The following is a 23,616-nucleotide window of genomic DNA, read 5'->3' on the forward strand; positions in this document are numbered from 1 at the left end:
TGGAATTTTGTGAAAGATAATAAGAAATGGCAAAGTAGCAAAACAACAGACGAGCATATGGACAGTGGTTCAAAACGCAGCAGAACATCTGAGTCCGACCACACTACATCAGATGCTCGTGTTCAATTTGATCTGAACGAAGATGAACCTGTTCCAGTTTCACCACCTTCCCGACCAATGGGAAGAGACAAAGCAAAAAGCAAAGGCAAAGGCAAAGCGTCGGATTCAGATGAGTTAAAAGAAATGGGAGCCGACATGAAGGGTATAAAAGACAGAATGGACAAGATTTTGCAACTTGCTTCTGAAAGAGAGCTCCGGAAACAAAGGGAGATCAACATGCGAATACTACCGACGGACACGTCGAATATGACCGGGGCCGAGCTTGAAGTGGTTTTGGCGATGAAGGAGGAAGTGAAAAAACGTTACATAAATCGTGGCTAATTTCTAGTTTTTTTCTTCAAGTTTTTAATCGTTTGGTGTGTTTTTTTTTTTTTTAAGTTGTAGGTTTTATGTTTCTAATTTGCTTTTCTAAATTTTTAGGTTTTTTTTTAAGTTAAGAAATGTATGGTATTTGTATTTTTAATTAATGAAATATTATCTTTTTAAAATTATGTTTTTTTATTAAAAAAATAAGTTTTACTAAAATAAAATAGTTAAAAAAAAACAAAAAATAAATAAATAAATAAATAAAAGTGTGGCACCACTCCCTTGGTGTGGCAAAAAACCACACTTGTGTGGTAAAAAATGACGTGACACTTATGTGGCGGGGGAGGGTGTGCGGTTTCGGTGGCACCACTCCCTCCAGCCTAAGGCTTTGGGGAGTGGTCACACCCACCCAACCGAAAAAGTGTTGCCACATGTGCGCCACGTCAGCTTCACAACCAACCCACTACCTACCCACTAAATATTGAAAATGGTTACCGTTCAACAAATTCTTTTTTTTACTCCCTCCGTCCCAAATTAATTGTCCATTTTTGATGTAATCTTTTTTCTTCAACTTTGACCTTAAATATTTTTATTTGTGTTATATATTACTTGATGAAACTTATAACAATGAAAAGACATTAAAAATACAATCCATTCATATACTCCCTCCGTCCCAAAATTATAGTCCATCTTTCCTTTTTGGTTTGTCCCAAAATAATAGTCCACTTCTAAAAATAATAACATTTTTACCAAAATACCTCCTCATTATTACTTAACCAACTAAGCATTTAATGGAACATTAAATGCAAAGTAAGGACAAAACTGTCATTTTATTAAATAAAGTTAATGGTAATTAATGTTTTTTATTAATATGTGTGTTTTTTGTCTGTGGACAATAATATTGGGACGGAGGGAGTATTTTGCATTAAGTATTATCTATCAAAAAGAAAAATATTTAATATCAAAGTTGAAAAATAAATATTTCAAAAGTCAAACGTGGACAATTAATTTGGGACGTAGGTAATATATATATATATATATATATATATATATATATATATATATATATATATATATATATATATATATATATATATATATATATATATATCGAACATTATATTAATTAAAAAGCATAATTTATAACATACATTAATTTTTTAAAACATAAAAAAATAAAACCACATTTCATTAATTAAAAACATAGAAATTTAAAACTTAAATTAGTAAAATTAAGCATTACATTGTCTAAATAAAATAAAAATTAAAAAACATAAAAAAAATAGAAAAATTCTAATCGTCGTCATTGTCGTCACCGGCATCATCCGCCTCGTCGTCATCATCGTCATCTTCCTCGTCGTCACCATCGTCAGCCTCCTCGTCATCTGAAACAACCGCCTCCAAAATAATAGTCGGCACCCCATGATCACCTGGCGTGAACTGGCCACGCCACGCGTTGGGACAATTTGCCCACTCCCAATCTGTACAATCAATGCTACCAAGCATCCCCCGAAAACCATGTTTAGCTTGATGCGCGACATACAACTGTTCGACATCGCTTTTAGTCGGATGTCGCAAGTATATGTCACGGTAAAGCTCTATGACATACTCACAAAATAGATATGTACACTCTCGACCCGTCATTTCTGACATTTTCAGATACTCTGATGCGTCTGCGGCGATGCCGTATGCCAATTGTCTAAGAGCGGCCGTACATTTTTGTATCGTAGTAAAACCGCGTTTACCTCTAACATCCCATCGTAATTGGAAAAATTCATAATTACGTGCCAAATATCTAGCTATACGTAAAAATAAATTTCTACTAATACGAAAACGTTCTTCGAATTTCGATAGATCATGTAAACTATCAACGGCAAAATAATCACGTACCAAAAGTTCATGTGCCGCCTCACGATCCCGGTTGATCCATTTTCTATGCTTCTTCTCGATGTCTGAACTTTCGCCCATATCACGTACCATGTCTCGTGTCGCGGACAACAACGTATACAATATCAAATCCGCATGAGAATCGTTATCATCGGATGACGAAGAAATCGGAGGTGGAAAATTATCCATTTTTTTGTTAAATGTGTGTGTTTGTTTTGAAAAAATGTGAGTGTGGTTTAGTTGAAATTATATGTAAAATGGATGTATATATAGAGAGAGAATTTGAAAAAGTAATAAAAAGTTTTTTTTAATAGTCAAATGGTCCGAAATTAAATATATATGTATAACGTTCGAAATTGAATTGGCCAATTAAAGATGTCGTCTTCACCCGTCTTCCGCCTCACGCCACACACAACCCACCAGACTTGGGGGCGTTGTTCACGCGGGGGGAGGCATGCCACCTCAGCCCAAGACACGTGACATTACCCTGATACCGGGTAGCCTAAAGTGGTATTTATGACATCTTGTGTAGGAACCAAGAACTTGTTTGTAATTAATAAAAACAAAAACTATAAAAAAAATTATAAGAAATTATGTATGACAATAAAAAATAATTTTAATGCGTGAGGTAACCGTTTTTGCAATTTATATATAGAATGTGATTTACAAATATCAAAATAGACGACATCTAACATGAGACGATTATACCATATCAAGTGGACAACAAAATATCAAACTAAAGTTTCGATCCAAACAATTATATATGGAGGAGGGTAACAAACATTAGACTTGAAAGTGTATTTTAAAGAAATTAATAAAAATAAAAACTATAAAAAAAATTATATAAGGGATTAAAAACGGAACTTTAAAATATAGTAAAGAACTAAAATCGAAACTTATAATATAGCAATAATTTAACTTTAAAATTATGAATAATAAAATATATTATATCAAAATTTCTTGAGAATTGAAAAATGTAAATATGAAAATATGATATGATCAAAGAAAAAATCTTTAGAAGGTTATTAGAATCTTGTACACTATATAAGAAAGATTGTAAGACCAGGCGGAGTGGCGCGGCTGAGGCCGCATTCCCCCTTGCCACATAAGCACAAACACCGTCCTCTGGGTGCGGTCTAGGTGCGGTTGAGGGAGCGATACGGCTCTCGGAGGGAGCGGTCCTTGGTTGAATTTGATTGGGCAGCCATTTTGACCGTTGCAAACGGTCATAATTTAGGTTTTTTAATTTTTTTTTTCCTTTTAACCTTTAACATCTATTTAAACCTCTCAATCCTTGATTTTTTTTATCTTTCTACTACATTACCTCTAAAAAAATCAAAAAAATATTTTCGTCCAATTCTTCTGAAGAATTTGATGTTATGTTCGATGTTTTTGTCACTGCTGCTAAATTTACGGAACAAACGTATGAAACGGAATGCAGTAGGGCATCCAACAGTGCTGAACAGAGAACCCGAAGATTTATTTATAGAAATCGTGAAGATGCAAACCAACGTCTGATACAAGACTACTTTCAAGAAAATGCTACTTTTCAATGATACTACTTTAGAAGGCGTTTCAGAATGTTCAAAACATTGTACGAACGTATAGTCGAAGATCTAACGAGGGAGTGTGAATTTTTCGAGAAACGGACCGATGCTAGAGGTACATCCGGTTTCACCCCTTTACAAAAATGCACAACTGCACTTCGTCAATTAGCATATGACATCCCTCCTGATGCGTTGGACGATAGTTTTAGGATGTCAGCTAGGACTGCACGAGATAGTCTACACTATTTTTGCAAAACTATTATTCAGTTTTATGGTCCAAAATATTTATGTAAGCCTACACGCAATGACATCATGAAATTGCAATCTCATTATGCTAGTGTACATGACTTTCCTGGAATGTTAAGAAGTTTGGATTGTCTACATTGGGCATAGGAAAATTGTCCTACCTCACACCATGGTCAATTTACCCGAGGTGATCATGGGCATCCAACGGTCATACTTGAAGCGGTGACATCATATGATCAGTGGAATTGGCATGCTTTTTTTGGTTCTCCTGGATCCCTTAACGACATTAACGTTCTTAATCGTTCACCTATATTTAACAACACATACGAAGGATCTGCACCAGATTCTTCTTTCCAATTGCCGGGAACACCATATAAATATGGTTATTATCTAGTTGATGAGATCTATCCTGAGTACGCAGTTTTTGTTAAATCGTTTACGTGTCCAAATGATACTCGTCGGAAAAAATTCAAGAAAGCTCAAGAAAGAGCTAGGAAGGATGTCGATCGGGCTTTTGGAGCTCTCAAGAAACGTTGGTTTATATTGAAAAAACCAACAATTTTTTTCAGTGAGGAAAAAATGCATGAAGTCATGTATGCATGTATAATACTGCATAATATGATTATCAAAAATGAAGGAAGAGCAATATGTAAGTATGATGAAGAGGAAACCATTCCCGCGACACAAGCAATAGAAATTGGAGGCGACGGGTACATTGAAAAGAGAGCAGAGGTTCGTTGCAATGAAACATTTCACAATCTTCGTATGGACTTGGTGGAACACACTTACGGGATTGAACACATTAACCTCAATTTGGATCCAGAGGATGACCCGGAAGACGAGTTCTCGAAGGACGACTTCATGTAGTGTCTTTTATTTTTAATCGTTTAATGTATGTTTTTTGAAGTTTGTAGGTTTAAAATTTCTAGTGTTTTTTTTTTGTTTTGAAGTATTTAGCAATTTTTTAAGCAACAGAATGTAATGTTATTTTTTTTTTGAAGTAACGAAATGAATGTTTTTTTATTAAAAATATAGTTTTTATTTAACTAAAAAAATCAAGTGTGACACCACTCCGTGGGTGTGACATGAAACCACACTTTTGTGGTAAAGAATGACGTGTCGCCTACGTGGCAATAAAGGGAGTGCAACTTTTGTAGCACCACTCCCTCCAGCCTAATGTGATATAATCAATGTTTTAAAAACTGATTTTTTAGTTGAACCGGTATGGTTATTGGTTTAACCGGATCGACCGCCGGGTCAATCAGTTTCTATAATTTTTATATTTTTTCCTATTTTCCTACACATACATACATTTATAAATCATGAATTTGACGTTTACTAGTTCAAACATTAGAAATATACATAAAAATAAGTTGTAGATCAATCCAAATACATTAAAATAACATATAACCATAAGTTTTAGTGTTTTACATCAATCCATATACGTCAAAAAGAAAATAAAATATAACGAAACAATATGTAGTTTTAGATGAATACAAACACATCAAAAAAAAACTTTATAACATTTACCACATGTTTTTATTTAGAGAAAACTAAATAGATTTGAAAAAAATCACCAAAGTTTTTATTCAAATGGTTCTTTCCATGTGTTTTTATTCGCTTTAACCGGTTCAACTGGTTTATTTTGACCGGTTCAACCGGGTTTTTCTAAAAATCGGCCGGTTCAATCCGGTTCAGAAATCGACATAAAACCAGTGATAGTTGAACCGCTCTCTCCTCTGGTTCCCGGTCCAACCGGTTCGACCGGCCGGTTCAAACCGGTTTTTAAAACTTGGATATAATTTTAATAAATTTTGATTTGAAATAGCAACCCAATATAAATAGTAAACTCTCCTTACAAACCATTTACGCATATATATATATATATATATATATATATATATATATATATATATATAATAACCAAACTTTTATGTGTTTATTGAAGTGACCACTTACTTAACGTAGTATATAAAGTGTGACTATTTCATTTTCATAAAAACTGTAAGGTCAAACCTTATAATCTGATGTATCAAACCTAATTCATGCTGATCATCTATCAACGTCAAATACGTTGTCTCGTCTTCATTAGCGTCAGCATGAAGATTTCTTTTGTCCCACGGTTTATAGATCCACAATCTTAGTGATTAGCATCTTATCTATGTATAGTCTGTTTTGAACACCTGATATGTAGGGATTTCTATAGATAGTTTATACTTCCTTGTATATATGGTCTAGACGTATTCTTATGTGTTGCACAATGTAGGTTAAAAATATATTGTTAAAATGTTGAAAAATATATGTTTAAAGTGGTTATGTTATTGACATTAACTTTGACATAATATTTTGAACAATATTATTCATTAACATCAACCCACCTTCCCAATTAATAAAATTAAATATAATTATCTATTTAATATTATTTTTAACAATTTTTATGATTATTAAGTTAAATTTTTACTTATGCGATTATTTTCTAATTTCAATAATGATGTTAATTTAAATTACAATTTATTTGTTGTTAACGTTATGTAATTTATAAATTGATGTTATTATCATTTAAAATTATTGTTCTTTAGTTTTAAACCACTTACTATTATTAATATGTTAAAGAAGACTTTTAAGAAACATTTAATATTACTATTAAAATGTGAAACATACACTAAATAATAAACTCATAAGATAGACAATTTGCATTTGAAAAGAGACTTGCATGGATAATATGACATATCCATGATTTTTATAATTTGAGTTTATTATTTATAATTATTGTTCGTTAGTTTTAAAACCACTTATTATTATTATTAAATGAAAGAAAACTTTTAAAAGACACTTATTATTATAATTAAAATGTTAAACATATACTAAAATATAAAGTGATAAGATAGACAATTGCATTTTAAAAGAGACTTACATGGATACAATTGATAATATTGTATATTCATGATTTTTAATTAATTATTACTTTAAAGCAACACAATCATACAAACATATATACAATATTTAATTAAATATTATCTACATAACTTTCCATAACATATGATCGATAACATGAATCGAATCTAATTTACATTAAAGTTTCAACCACAACATACAATGGTTGTCTTAAAATAATACTTAAACCAAGAAAACTATAAAAAAAGAATTAGTATATAACAAACTTACAAATTAAAAACTTTAACATAATAATATGGCTCGAAAAATGGTCTAAAGCCCTCAAACAAACACAAAACCTTTAAACTTGTTTTCTTTGTGAATTTTGTATGTGATTTGTATTTGTGTGTCTACTCAAATAGAATGACATTTTTATAGTAGACTATCCATTAATTACTTATTAAACATATTATATAAGTTATAAAACCTTTCATGATTTGTGATTAATTAATTTGAAGGTGAAAATGTGTGGGGGTTTCAAATGCATGAGGTGCTTGAAAATTTGTGTGGGGGTTTCAAATGCATGAGGTGATAGGAAAAATGTCTCATTTATAAGTATAGTATGATGTTTTAGGGTTTATTGTATGGGACGACTTTGTGGAATCTTTCTTGGTGAGAGAAAAGTGCTTTGTGAAAACTTAATCGAAATTTATTTTTGATTAATTATTGTGAGACTTTCTTATTCTTTAGTTTCATTCATTGTCTGTTGTTAACCCCATTGATCCTATAAAAACATCTCTAGAAAATAAAATTCTCTCTCCTTTCTCACTTTTATATGAACACGTATGACTAGTTTTATTCAGTTTTATTTAGAAAAAATTCTCGAAAATAAAATCTCTAAACTTTTATGAAGATGTATCATGATATACATATGGTTTTGTAAGTTTTTTACTTGCTTGTAGATTTAGGATGAAATGCATTATTTCAGACTCACAAATATTTTTTTTATGGACTTGTTATTTGGATTTTCGATTTCGAGCACATGATCATTTCTGTCTCTTTTCATTTTTACACAAAAAAACGTTACTTATTATTATTTGTTTGTTAAGCTTCATGATGTTGAAAGTGTCGGGCGGTGTTTTTTTAAGTTAAAATATCAATTCAGGAAGTATTATTCGAAGTTCGGAATTACTTATATTCGTCATGGAAACATACTTGTTACAAAATCTTGGTCGGTTTATCTTTCATTTTATTGATCCAAGGTACTTAAAATCGAAGTCGTATGGATTTAAAAAAAATGTGTCGTTTACCGAGAAGGGATCTGAAAAAGTCATAGCATCAATGATGATTTTTACATATTGTTGTCCCAATATCTTAGTACACTTGCAGGAAATATCACTAAGGTTTAGGGTTAAGTTTTGTTGTCATGGTTTCATACACATTTGTTTGACGATGAAGGAATTAACACTACTGAGTTTATTGGAGTCCATTAGGGTTTAAACGTTTGGTGTTTAGGGTGGATTTTTCATTTGATTAAACTGAGAAGATATATTTTGTTATATATATTTGAAAGTAGTCAGATTGTCATATTCATTTGTTGTATTACTTCTTTATATGATCAACAAAATGTGTGAGTCGTGAAGTACAATACATATTTAAACAAATAGCATGGCATTATTAAGTTTGTGAACGCCAAATAATATTATGTTCAATAAACATACAATTCTACAAGTTATTTAAATTAAAATTATGATATTGTTTGCTACATGTGTAACTAACATCCACCTTATATTTACACTTACTCTTATTTGATGGCCCTGACTTCGTTGGGTTAACCGATAATTGAGATGGATAGGTAAGCCATTTTTGGCCCTTTTATTGAAAGTGGTTTCATTTTTAATCATCAAATCCTCTCCTTTTAGATGGAACACGATGATGGTTTCATAGGTGTATGTAGCTCAATACACCTCCATTGTGAAATAAGTCCCAATCATTTTATAACAACATTTAAATATTAGGTATTTGAAAGTTGTTATCGCGTGAACACATGGTATACCAAAACATTGCAATTTCTTCATCCATGTATAATTCTTCTATTGTAGGTTAGCAATATTGTTTTTCTTGTATTCATGCATTTCATGTGTTGTTTCGACCGAGTATACCCTCCATCATGCACACATTCTCACCCTCCTTTCAATTACCCTTTCATCATATGTGGTAATTGGCTTTTATTTTGAAGTTATGCGACAAGGGAAACCATCATATTTTGTCACATAATTCTATAATATAGTTGTATGTATATATGTTTAAATATTTACCTTTTATTATATGACATTGAAAAATACTATTATTGCATCATGTAATGGAAGAACTGTATAAACGTTGTAATTGGTAGTTATCGTTAACCCTTTGATAACACATTGATGGACTCTACATTGTCAGATGTCATTATACTATAATGAACCCCAAGAAAGCACACCCTTTCCTATTTTTCGTAACCACTATTTCCATGTACGTTGAGTGTGAATTGTATGACATAGTCTAGCAAAAATGACTTGAAAATCATACCTTCTATATGCCTTGCATGATTCCTAAAACACGAATTCTAGAATTTATTTTTAATCTTCATTGACAAATTCATGAGGAAATGTCGACATAAAAAGGTTATGATATGCATTTAGGAACATAATTTTTATGGTCACAACAATTCATTTTCCATATTGGAAATGATGGATAAACTCTTTGTATCACTAAAGATTCCTTTAGCCTTGATAGAAAAATCATACCTATGATATCTCACTTTTTATTTTCCCTAGTTTTGAAGGCAAGGGGTAAGATTTGGTTGATGTCGTCCATGGAATCTGCTAGGAACATAGATTGATAAAAAAAAGGCTACACCCTAAACTTTAGTCTGAAGGTAAGTAGCAAGTTATGTTCTAATTACTATCAAACAATGGTAATGGATGAGGCATTTCCCAGAAAAAATAATTTTAGTTTCTTCAAAACTAAAACTAAAACCTTCTATTATCCTTTATCAGATTTTTAGGCTTTGGATTATCACTTTTAGATTGAGTTTCATCATAATATGATGATATACATTCATAGTTTTCCACCTTTTGTCCTTTTGGATAGCAATTTACATCATAAATCAACATCATCAAATTTTGAAAATCAGTTGTTGATTCATCAACGACATATGCAGGCCCTGTCTAACCAACAAGCTCACTTTTATGTGGCCCATCATTGTTATATACATCAGTGGTACCTAAGTCAAATGGAAATCTTAATAATCAAGGTTTTTTATTAACAAAAAATTTCATATGAGAAACTCATATTAATATCATTCACCCCTTTGACATTTTAACATCCTTAATTCGGGCATAAAAGTGTAACATCTGATTTTCAAGTAATTTTCATTATTGGTCCCTTGTGTCAAAATCCTTGCATTTCAGCCCGTACGTTGGGCGTACGTGAGGTACGCGCATCATACACGATCAAGACTTGGAAATGCGGGACTCATCCTAGTACGTTGGGCATATATATGGTATGCCAGGCATACTAGTTTAGACTCTAAACCCTAAATTTTATGGTTTGCTCCCTATTTAATCAACATTATACCTCCCTTAGACCTGCTAGAGTCAGCCTCCACTCCTTCTAAACCCTAATCTTGAGTCTCATCCATGTGTGTGAATATTTTGAAGCTTTTTAGTGATTTTGGTGCTTTCTTGTTGAAGAAGAAGGCTATTGAAGAAGGTGGTGTTGCTTGCAAACTTGTGGATCCAGAAACTACCTCACCTTGTGCATCTTCTTAAGGTATAAAGTTTATACCTTGGTGTGTTTCCTTCAAGATCTCTTTAATAAGTTATTTAAGAACTTTTTGTCCCAAGCTTGGATCTTTGTGAGTATGGTGTACTCCAGATCATATTAGCTATCCTTTCATGTGTTTTAGGTCATCTAGAATCATAAATATGCTTGCTTGAAGGTCCCTTTCTTTCCATGCAAGAGTGTGGTGGTTTTGAGTATGGTTTTAGTTATGGTTTTGAGGTTTAAGCTTATTTCAGCCATGTAAAGGCTTAAAGTTATGGAATTTATGGATTAAGACATTATATGGAGGTCAGATCTATGTTTGGATTGCATGTCTTAAAGATTAAGATGTTGTGGAGTGACTTTTGCGATCAAACAACGTTCGCCCAACGTACTTATGGCTACACCCAGCGTAGCCAGGACTGACCCCGACTCACCTTATTCTTTGAGTACGTGGCGCGTAGGGAGCGTACGCCCAATGTACGCGCTGGACGGTTGACTTTTGCTGACTTTGACTTTTGGTCAAAGATTTAGGGTTTTGGACCATAGAAGGGGCAAAAATGGTCTTTTTCCCTTAAGGAGCATAGTTGTAGGGTTTGAACTTGTGAGTTAGGTTATGGACCTAAATTATTTAATTAGGGCGAATTATTGTGTTATTAGGCGGAGTCTAGTTCCGACAGTTCAGGTGTGAGATTTATCTGTCATCAGTATCAGGCGAGTCTCCTCACTTGTTGTTACCTGTGTGGTAGAATAGTTGTATATGTGATGACCTACTGGGTCTAACTGTTATTATCATGATTATGTTGTTTATATGTGACTGAGACTTGAGTTAGTCTCCAGGGTTGTTGATAACCCACATGACGTGTTGTGTTCCTACTGAGACTTTGTGTAGTCTCTAGGGTTGCTGATAACCCATAGGTCATGTTGTTTTCCACTGAGACTTCGTGTAGTCTCCAGGGTTGCTGATAACCCATAATTGTTTATGTGTTATGCTGTATGACATATCTTGGGTAACTCACTAAGCTTCGTGCTTACAGTTGTTGATTATATGTGTTTCAGGTACTTCTAAGGATCGCGGGAAAGAGAAGGTCTGATTGTACACACTCGTTGGGAGATTTTGTTATTGGGCATTTTGGTGGCACTCTGATATTTGTAGTGATGATTTGTATTTGATACTTGTGATTTTCTGATGGTTTAGTTTATGAACAAAGTTTTGGGTAATCTAAAAATGAAAATTTTGGCTTGAAATTTGAGGTGTTACAACTTGGTATCAGACCCCTGGTTTGAGGGATTTGGATGAAATCTAGGGGAACTCCAAACTCAAACTAAAGATCTGAATATTTTCATAAAAACTTTTCAAAGAAATGAAGATTTTTACAGGAGAAAAACCCAGTGAAGCAGTGTGTACAATCATCCAGTGCTCGAGCGGTAGTTTCCTAAAATATCTCAAATTATATTATGAGTAGTGTAGAGTTGATATCTTATGAGCTGATAAAATTGCATGCTAGTGATAGGCTAAGGATCCTATAGTAAAGGTGTGATAGGGTTGCCTGATTTGTGATGCCTTTAGCCTAGGAGTTGTTCTAATAAGATTGAATCTTTCATTGCTATTTGCTTCGTGTATGCTTGATAATTGTACATAGTTAGGATTTTATAGCCTTAGAATGCCTGATTTAGCCTTTCTTCGTGTTCCTTGGTGTATGCTTCATAATTGTGACTGGGATACCGAGGATCACAAACAAGGTGTGAATAACCATGCAAATGTGCTTGGTACTCTTGATGTCATTTATCATCTAATCAATGTGCCGGTTAACCACACACACTCCATTGATCTATGAAAAACATCAAGCTACCCTTTGCCACCCTTTCTAATCCAAGTTAGTGTGCCGGTTAACCACACACGCTCCACTAACGACTTGGCAAGGTGCAAAGTGCAATTTCATGGAATTGCACCAATTTCACATTTTTCCTAAAGTAACTAAGATTGAGAATTTATAAAAACATTTAGTTACTTTTATAATTATCATTATACTTTTTAACGAGTATTAATGTCCTATCCTACCCGTTCGGATAACGACCATACACCAGTCAAGGAAGCGGTGGGTGAGAGTGGACACCTATTCAATCGTCATTTTATAGGCAATTTCCTTATACCCCCTTATAGACCAACTTCGTGAATGAGGCCTACTAACGGTAAGACTAACTTGTCTTATACACACATATATAAGTATTAATCCTTTAATATTATAATAGTATAAGGGTTGAATTTTAACCTTTTAAAATTCTTGGGTTTAGAATAATGTTTCATAAATGAGACTTTTCAAATTCCAAAACTTGAGGGCAAGTTTTGAAACTCTTCAAAAACTCTTGACTTTTAGAATTTAATGTTTCATAAATGAGACTTTTTAAATTCCAAAACTTGAGGGCAAGTTTTGAAACTCTTCAAAACCTTTTGGATTCTAAAACTTGATGACAAGTTTTGTAACTCTTCAAGACCTTTTGAATTCCAAAACTTGATGGCAAGTTTTGTAACTCTTCAAAGCCATTTAGATCAAATTTTAAACAAGTAAAATTATCACATTTTTTTTATCATTTACCAATTTGATCTAACTCAACTCATATAGCAAGATAATTTCAAATCAAATAATACAAATAATAATCTTATCATATAATCTAGTAATTATCTTAAAATTTGACAACTATCTTTTAATTGGATGAGGATAATTGATGAATCAATGAATCGAGTATAGAATTAATCAGAGTATGAATTCAAGTAAGAATGCGAGATTGAACACCGGATGTAAATATGATCTTGTTTCAGCTCTATTACATTTTTGAATGTTTACAGAGTACAATAGACAGGTCTGTAAAAACTCTTATCTAACTCTAGTAAATAACCCTATTTATAGGGAACCGAAAGCGTACAAAAAATATACTAAGGCATAGACATTTAAGCTTCGAATAAAAGCGCCCTAGTAAAATACATTACATAACATTCGAAGAGTTCAAAATACATTTCGACTAATTACAACAATTCGACCCTTACAATCTCCCCCTTTGTAATCATAGTCGAAATCCTTAATTTGTAAGAAGTGTGATGGAATACAGTAACACTCTTCGAATCTCCGTGTACCAGGAGATAATCTTCTTCAGCTCTTTCTTATCTCCTTCATTGTTCTTCTTGCAATGATTCATACGAACAATTAAGTTCGTATATTGAGATGTTGAATACCTCTCCACTTCGCAAGCTTGGAATAAGAATCGTTTAGCTTTTCCAGCTTTGCCTTTTCCTGCGAAGACCATTCCAAAAGGCTTCAAGCAGATTTCACCATCAGCATACTTTTTCAATTCTGCTTGAGTCTTCGTTGGTGCCATTGGTGCTTTTATTTCCATTCCTTTGGCAGTAGCTAACTCCACATCTGTTAGTGCCAAACACTCATAATAGTTTTCGATAAAAATCTTGATGTGAGCAACCCCAAGCTTGAATTCATCCGGTTCAGTGTTTTGAAGGTATGAAAATGATTTGTCTTTTAAAATTAATGCAACTTGTATAAGGTCATACAAGTTCATTAATGGAAAATCTGCAACAGTAAACTCACAAATATTTCCATTTGCCCTGGCAACCACATACTTGAAATTTTGGACTGTGTTTTCGAATACCACATCCTTTTTCATACTGATCACTTTCTTGATTTTAACCAATGACCACACTTCCTCAGGGGCTTTTGCAAGAACAGCATGAAAACGAATTTTCATGTGAGTACCTTCATCCTTTTTTTTAAAATTTCCTTCAGCTTTGAACTGAGGCATGATGACTTTGATCGGTAAATCCAGCTGGCTTGTATCGGTATTCGTAACCAAATAACTTTGTTTTGGTTTCTTTTCAAATGAATACATGTGATTATACGCTAGCTTGGCCTCGATTGTTTCGTAATTGTAGTGTTTGGATGGATCACCTTTGTCCATTCCCTTCGGATCACCAGCACGTTGAGCCATAATGCTTTGAATCAACCTTAGTTTTTCAATTTCAGCTTCTGCTGCAGCCTTCTTTTCTTCTTTTGACTTTTCCACTACAATCGATTTCCCTTTATCTTGCAAAGCTGGATTGTCAATTACCTCTTTTGGTTTCGAACCACTCTCACCAGTCTCTATAGATTTACCAATCACAATTCCTTTCGAAATAGGTCTTGTAATAGGTAACGTTGTAACGACTGTTGAAGTAACCATCCCAGCAGAAACTATAACTGGCTTTGTTGTTGGGATCTTCGAAGAAAAAACCTTTCCTACAACTTTTGCATCTTCACCACTAGCCTTCGACTCACTAGTTTTTCTTTCTCCCCCTTGCACCCCTGTGAAAACAGGTGGGGCATTTGTTGTTGGAAGAAGACTTGTTATGCGAAAGAGAGGAACAAGTTGCTTGTTGAGAATGGCTTCGAATTGGATAAACTTTTGTGATAAAAATTCAGGAGTAATCAGGGAAGAAGAAACCGGTCTGTCAGAAATTTCTTTTAACTCCTTGAGCAAAGTAATCACTTCCTCAAAGTTTGCACTTTCGGATGTTGAAAGTTGAGTTAGTTGTGGACTCAAATTTTCATACAATTTAACAAAGCGTGTGACTGCGTCACAAATGATATCAACCTTTTGATTCAGAGAAGCATAATCTTTTTGAAAGTTTCCAATTTCTTTTTGCATATCTTCTCGGAGTTCACGAATTTGAAAATTAACATCCTCCCTTACTTTCTTCACTTCTTGAACAAAAAGAACATGCCGTTCCTTTGTGACATTCTTCAATTCTTTCACATCACTGGTAAACATTGAATTTTGAGATTTGATCTGAAGTTCATTATTTTTATCATTATAATCAACCTTCTCCAAAATTTAAGATTCAGAGTCTGTAATCATCCCCGATACTTTACTGATAATTCTGGCTTCGAGCATTTTCAACAATGAATCAACCTCCAAACTTGAAACAGATGAACCAGCCCCCAGATCAGCTTGAGATTGAATTATCGAATTCAACTTCTGATTCAGAATTTTAAATTGCTTCATGGTCATCAGCATATGATCTGGAAACTGCTCTTCTTCTTCATGAAATTCCAATTCTTCAAACGTGCCTCCAAACCCCTCAGTATCAGTTTCTGTCTCCATAAAAATGGTTTCTTGAACATTCGAAGTCGGTTTAGGTGTGTCAGTGGATTGAGAAGAAAAAATTGAAGTGAATGGTTGATTGATAATGTGTTCGAATGTAGGGGAATCAGTGGTTGATGTAATGGGAATAGTGGATTGTGATAAAGAAACAATACTTTCAAAAGGAGCATCATTTTTCGAACCTCCATCACCCATATGGACATGTGCATCCGTATCAGATACGTTTGCAGGGATGACTGAAGTTCGTACCGCCTCAGAAACTGATTTGGCAACCGAATCTTCGGGTGGTATGATGACTGTCTGCTCAGGAGTTAAACTTCCTGCGTGAGGATTTAACTCTGGGGTTTCTGGAATTCTTTCATCATCATCTTCTGTTGACTCGGTAGAAATCACAAGTTGTCGGGTCTTCTTCTTTGAAAAATGTTTTGCTATATCCTCAGCCCTTCGTTTCTTGGACACCGGAGAAACAGGTGCTGGCACTTCTCTAATTAACACACCTTGATGAGTGATTTGAGGTTTTCGAACCACTTTATGTGTAGGAGACTTGCTTTTATGGGTTGACTTCATTTTGATTCTTCGAAACATACCAGTCTTCGAAGGAATAACTACATGCTCTTGTGTTTCTTCAATAATAGGCTCAATCACTTGAGTCTTAGCAACAGACACTTCAACTGTTTCAGGCTTCTTCTTTGGAGATTTCGAAGATTTGGACTCAGTTTCATTCTTCTTCGACTTCTTGGATTTCTTATCATCTCTTCCCAATAGGATGTCAGTTTCGATTGTAGAATCAATGGTCTTGAAATATGCCACCAAAACAGAATTCGAAGGATCAACTCTTTTAAGCATTGCATCAGGAATACGAGCAACTGATGGAAAAACTTCAGCACTATCTGTGACATCCTTCGGATAGTGGTACGATTGAAAAACAGCTTTTTCTTCATCATTGGGTACCAAAATCCCTTCCTTGTTGTAAAAGTATTGCAAAATCAGGCTCCAGTATCTTGCACACGAAATACCATGAATAGCATTCGTATGTTCTACACCCTTTTGGAATTCCTTCCATAATTGTGTAGAATAGTCCACTTGAAGATCATAATAGATACCATCAACCATTGCATAAACCTCCATTTTTCCCTTATCAAGACCAACTGTTCTCCCATTTAAACATCGTAGAAAGATTCCAAATAAGAAATTCCATAGTCGTGGAAGACCAGATTTCTTAAAATCACTTATCTTAGACAATGGAGGCTGATATCCCATCTCATTAAACATGTTAACGATTTGAGGGAATGTGAAAGCAACATATGGAGGTGAATTCGGAATTTCAAGAATTTGACAAAAGAGTTTCTTGGATAGCCTCACCTTTTTGTCATTCACCAGATGAAAAGTAATCGTATCAGAAGCTTTGTTGTAAGTAGCAGTAGATCCTGCTTGAGACAGCCATGACATTGGAACAGAGAATGAACTGAACATCGCCTTTGACAAAACAGAGTTCTTCAAAGAAACGATTAACATCTTCAATTCTTCCGGGTATTGAGAAACATCACCCTCCAAGTGATAGTTTGTTGCTTGAATCTTCATTATTGGTGATGAAGAGGCATCTTCAGTGGTATGAGAATCAACATGAACAGAAGTCGCCATTGTTAGGGTTTGAAGATTTTGATGATCAGAGAATTTGGGAATTTTTCTTTTTGATCGCGTAAACTGATAATGAACCCTTGAATCCCCTTTTATATGTAACCCTGAAGTTTGAATTTGAAGCGGGATAGGTAATTAATGATATCCGACGTGGCACCTTGAAAATCGGACCATTACTGCGTAAAAGTAGCCATGCGTCAAAATGTAGCTGTCACATCGCCTTGAAAATCGGACAGAATACCATACGTCATTTATAAACAGCCTGTCTTGTTATCCCCAACAATATTGTAACTGTCAAAACCCTTCGAATGGAAGCAAGGCTCTTTCACTTTTGGGATGAAAAGCGAAGTCATACGCCAGAAGTTTGAAATCATCAGCCTGAGTTGGTATTACTCAGAGCCTCAAGGATTTCGTGAGTGCAGTGTTCCAAAAAAAATGTAGACGAGAAACAAAGATAAGAAATTTTTTGGATATTGTGATGTCAAAATGTCAATTTGACACAAAAGCAGATGAAATCCCGGGCAAAGATTACTTCATTAATCATTAAGAGAAATGATCAATAGCTTGTGTGGGTTCCCGTGAATTACAATCGAATACTTAATGATAAGTATCGAAGGGCTTCTTTTATTAAGCTTCGTGGGTAGTTTAAAAATTTCGTTACATATCAACCTAAACATAAGGTGATAAATTGTAACCGAAATTACTTGTTTGACCAGTGTAGTCAGTGACAAGTTTGCTTTGATAAATTTTGAAATGACTTTGACATTTGAATGAAACTCACACGGAAATCATATTCAAGAACAAAAATTTATGCTGGATCTTGTTGGGTAACAAACATCATGGGTTTCAAATGTTTGATCAAGACCACTCATTCGAAATGAATATGATTTGGAGTTTCGAATTTTGGTACAGAAACAAAAGTTTCGTGAAAATCTGGAACATTGTTCCCCGTCAATTCCTTAAAAGTGTAGTGAAAATTGGGTTTCACTTTCATCACGGTCTCATGATGTCAGATCATAAACACAGATTTTTGATATGCCTAAGTCTCGATGGGTTTGATCAGAGACATCTCGGACATATGTCTTCGTGTGTGATCGTGTAAGAACTTTATGGATGAAAAAGATTGATGTAAGACACGAAAAGTACCTCTGTTATCTTTGGACCAAACAGTAAACTCTTAACTCATTTTGAGAAGAGTCAGGTAGCTCAGAGACTAATGTGAATATAAGCCTAATTGGGAAGAAATTTTCGTATGAATAATTTCATTAAGGCTTTCGTACACACACATTGAGTCATTGGAGGCTTTTGGACAACATGCAGCAGCATGCTTCTAGGGACAACTTAACTAGTTCAAATGATGAAAATATTTATCGATTCATACGAAAAATGTACCTGACCCTAGAACTGCTAGCATAATCCACTCTGTATCTTCATGATTATCTGCAACAAAATACTAAAAAGAAATAAGAATCAAAATATTTTTGTTTTTTTGATTTTTCGAAAGTAAAGACAGAACAAACGAAAATCTTTTTGGATTTTTGTATTTTCGAAAATTAAATGACAAAACAAACGAAAATCTTTTTGGATTTTTGTATTTTCGAAAATGAAATGACAAAACAAACGAAAATCTTTTTGGATTTTTGAATTTTTGAATTTTCGAAAATGAAAATATACTGTACTTGTTGCAAAAACACAAAATTTTATCATCCCCTGATAAGTGACAAATGTACGAATTCGAAGGGGTCAAAGCGTTGACTATGAACAGTAACCTCTGAATCAACCCTTAAAATAAGTAACAAATTTACGAATTCGAAGGGGTCGAAGCGTTGACTATGAACAGTAACCTCTGAATGCTGAATGACTTTGCATTGTCTTTTATTCAGCGCCTCTGATTCATTCCTTGTCAACCATCATTCTCCTTTTTCGCATGGAACAGAATTTCCATCGATCATTCCAAGCCCTTCTATAATTTTCACAAGGGATTTTTCATCTAAAGGTTTCGTGAAAATATCAGCTAACTGATCAGTTGTTTTCACGAAATGTACTTCAATATTTCCATCCTCCATGTGATCCTTGATGAAATGATAACGAAGTGCAATATGTTTAGTCTTCGAATGCTGCACAGGATTATGATTGCATAATGGAATCTTTTTCATATTGATTGCATAATCACGCAATTGACTTTGAATCCATATCACTTTGAGAATCACAATATAATGGAATCTTTTTCATATTGATTGCATAATCACGCAATGGACTTTGAATCCATATAATTTGTGAAGTGCAAGCAGCAGCAGCCACATATTCTGCGTCAGCTGTTGAGATTGAGACACATGTTTGCTTTTTCGACTGCCAGCTCACCAATTTGCCATCGAGAAATTGACATCCACCACTTGTGCTTTTCCTATCAAGATTACAACCACCCAAGTCTGCATCCGAATATGCTTGTACAAAGAATCTAGTTTTCGAAGGATACCACAATTTTAACGAAATTGTTCCTTTAAGATAACGAAAGATATTCTTCACAGCAGTGAGATGTGGTTCTCGTGGATTAGACTGATACCTAGCACAATTACACACAGAAAACATGATATCAGGTCTACTTGCTATAAGATAAAGTAATGAACCAATCATGCTCCTTTAAAGAGTTATGTCAACTGCAGGTTTATCTAACGAAGGTGTCAACTTTATGCCAGTTGCCATTGGAAATCGTAACTTTGTGCTATTCGTCAATCCAAACTTTTCTAGCAGATTTTTCGTATATTTTTCCTGATTAATAAAAATCCCTTCTCTGTTTTGACGAATATTCAGTCCAAGAAAATTATTGATTTTTCCCATCATGCTCATTTCAAACTTGCTTTTCATCAGATCTTCGAATTCTATAGACAAGGCAGGGTCAGTTGAGCCAAAAATAATATCATCAACATAAAATTGAACAAGCATTAGATGATTCCCAACTTTCTTTCGAAATAATGTGGGATCAACAAATCCTTGTTTAAATTTAGATTGTTTCAAAAATGAAGTAAGAGTTGCATACCATGCTCGTGGTGCCTGTTTCAAACCATAAACTGTCTTATCTAAAATATAAACATGATCTGGATATTCTTCGTTAATAAAACATGGGGGTTGTTCCACGTAAACAGTTTCTTCAAGCTCTCCATTTAGAAATGCACACTTCACGTCCATTTGATAAACATCAAAATCTTTGTGAGCTGCATAAGCCAGAAATATACGAACATCCTCGAGTCTTGCGACAGGGGCAAAAGTTTCTTCATAGTCGATTCCTTCTTGTTGTGAATATCCTTTAACAACAAGTCTGGCTTTGTTTCGAACAATGTTTCCATCTTTGTCGGTTTTATTTTTGAAAATCCATTTTAACCCGACAATCGAAACATTTTCAGGTTTAGGAATTAATCTCCAAACCTTGTTTCTTTCAAATTCAGACAATTCAGATTGCATTGCAACAACCCAATCTGAGTGTTCCATTGCAATCTTAACTGTTTTTGGTTCAATTTTAGAGATGAAAACATTGAACATGCAAAATTCTTGATGAGTATTCAATACCTCATTCTTTGCACGAATTTGAGCTCTTGTTAAAACTCCCTCCTATGGATTCCCAATTACTTGTTCCTTCGGATGATCTCTTGTCCAATTTTCCATTGGCGGATATGCTGGATCAAATTCCAAAGGTGCATCTTCGTATATATCATCATTATCTGAACCTGCAATCGAACAAACATCATCAAAATCATTATTATTCTCAATGTTTTCTAAATGCTCCCCCTCAACATTATGCTCCCCCTCAACATCAGCATTCAATCTTTCTTTCTCCCCCTCGAAAGAATTCTCTTCCTCATCCAAAGTATTCGAATCCAAGTGCTCCCCCTCCACTGGATTGTGTTGCATACTTTCGCCTTTCTCTGGAGAAGTTGATGTTGAATCATCAGTAAGCTTCGTTAGTTCAGAGAGATGATTATCATTTGCATTTATTTCAGCATCAACAGCATGATCTGAAATTCCAAAAATTAAATCATAATCAATATCTAAGGTCTGTGAGGATTCAGATTCATCTTGTATGTTTTTCAAAATAGGATGATTATCAAACTGTGATGTAGTTTGTTTAATGTAGTAATCATCAAATGTAAGATTAAAAGTTTCTTCAACTTTTCATGTTCTTTTATTCAACACACGATATGCGACTGAATTATGCGAATATCCCAAGAAAATCCATTCATCTGCTTTTGCTTGAAATTTCGTAAGATTATCCTTGAGATTCATAATGAAGCACCTGCATCCGAAAACATGGAAAAATTTGACGTTAGGTTGTCGATTGTTGAGAATTTCATATGGAGTAATGTTAAAACGTCGATGAATGAAGGATCTGTTTTGAGTGAAACATGCGGTTGATACTGCTTCAGCCCATAGATATTGTGAAAGATTCGCATATGCCAACATAGTTCTTGCCGCTTCGCATAGAGACCTATTTCTTCGTTCAACAACACCATTTTGTTGTGGTGTGTATGGAGATGAAAAATTATGCGAAATCCCTTTGTCCACCAAAAATGAATCAAGAACATTGTTCTTAAATTCAGTTCCATGATCACTCTTAATTTTTCGAACAATCTTCTTCAATGTTGTTTCCATCTTTTTGATAAAGTCAATCATGATTTGTGCAACTTCGGATTTAAGCCTGAGAAAATAAACCCACGTAAATCTGGAAAAATCATCAACAATAACTAAAATGTACCTTTTCTTGTTGAGAGTTGAAACTGTCGAATGACCACACAAATCAATATATAAGAGCTCCAAAGGCGCGACAATTTTCGAATCAATCGTAATTGGATGACCTTGTTTATGTTGCTTGCCAACTTCACAAGCTGCACATAAAGAATCATTGTCAAATTTAAGTACAGGTAAACATCTTACCAGATCTTGTACCACAAGTTTATTGATGTTTCGAAAATTGAGATGAGAAAGTCTTCGATGCCATAGCCAACTTAACTCTGCTGTTTCTTTCGAAAGAAGACATATAGCAGGTTTCCCTACTATCGGATTGATGTCCAGAGTGAACATGTCACCTTTCCTTTTGGATTTCAGTAACACTTCTTTTGTGTTGACATTCGAAATAACACTTCCTTCTTCGTTAAAAAGAACTTGATTGCCAGTGCCCACAACAAATTGAGAAACACTTATCAAGTTATGTTGAAGACCTTCAACATATGCAACACGATTCACTGTGAATTGTCCAATCGTGATCTTCCCATATCCTTTGACTTGACATTTTTTATTGTTCCCAAACTTCACTACTCCAGCATTTTTGAGACTTCGAAAATCACGTAAATTTTCCTTCTTCCCAGTCATGTGACGAGAGCAACCACTATCAATGTACCACTTGTTATCATATTGCTCGTCACATAGTACCTACAATCAGTGGAAAAATTTAGGTACCCAAGGCTTTTTGGGTCCTTGGAAATTAGATTTCAATTTCGAATGTAATGAAGAACTTTTAACCCAATCACAAACTTTGGTTTTGAGACTATCGATTAAGTTTACATCTTCATTTAAAGGAACCGAAACATAATTTTTTGATGGTTTCGAATGTTCACTGACATTGCTCTTCGAATTCTGAGTTTTTGAATGAACATTCTTTGCTTTTAGTACTGGTTTCCAAGCTTTGACTGATATGTTCGAATCCTTAGAAGATGAACTGCCGTTTGATGAAGTATTCACATACTTCTCATATGCTTCGTGAATTTGCTCCTTTGAAAATGTATTCGACTGATACATCTTTCCTTTGCCTTCAAGCCAATGATCAATGTTCTTCCTTGAAGTCATTCCTTTTTCTCGTGAAATTTTCAAAGTTTCTCTCTTCGTTTTATTAGGAAAATTTGGCTTTTGAGGAACAAAATCAACTTTTGGATTTGTTAGAAAAGATTGAGCATATGATGTATCAACTGTTGATTTAAAATGTTGACTTTGAAAGAATTTTTGATTTGGATTTGAGTTATTTGAAAATTTTCTTGGAATATTAGTTTCTGAAACTTTT

At 34.1% G+C, this 23,616-nt stretch overlaps 2 protein-coding genes across 2 annotated transcripts; one reads left to right on the forward strand and one right to left on the reverse strand.

The window, feature by feature from the left end:
* Positions 1–1,719: 1,719 nt before the first annotated feature.
* LOC145130910 (uncharacterized) lies at positions 1,720–2,502 on the reverse strand. The gene has a single exon (XM_079065664.1). The coding sequence runs from the start codon at positions 2,500–2,502 to the stop codon at positions 1,720–1,722; it is 783 nt and encodes a 260-aa protein (XP_078921790.1).
* A 68-nt stretch (positions 2,503–2,570) lies between these two features.
* On the forward strand, positions 2,571–4,973 carry LOC145130911 (uncharacterized). The gene is made up of 2 exons (XM_079065665.1): positions 2,571–2,576; positions 4,254–4,973. Exons 1-2 carry the CDS (start codon positions 2,571–2,573, stop codon positions 4,971–4,973), a joined length of 726 nt encoding a protein of 241 aa, XP_078921791.1.
* Positions 4,974–23,616: the final 18,643 nt, after the last annotated feature.

The sequence above is a fragment of the Lactuca virosa genome, chromosome 8, assembly GCF_052849685.1.
Source record: "Lactuca virosa cultivar CGN04683 chromosome 8, Lactuca_virosa_CGN04683_v6, whole genome shotgun sequence".
NCBI classification, from domain to species: Eukaryota; Viridiplantae; Streptophyta; class Magnoliopsida; order Asterales; family Asteraceae; genus Lactuca; species Lactuca virosa.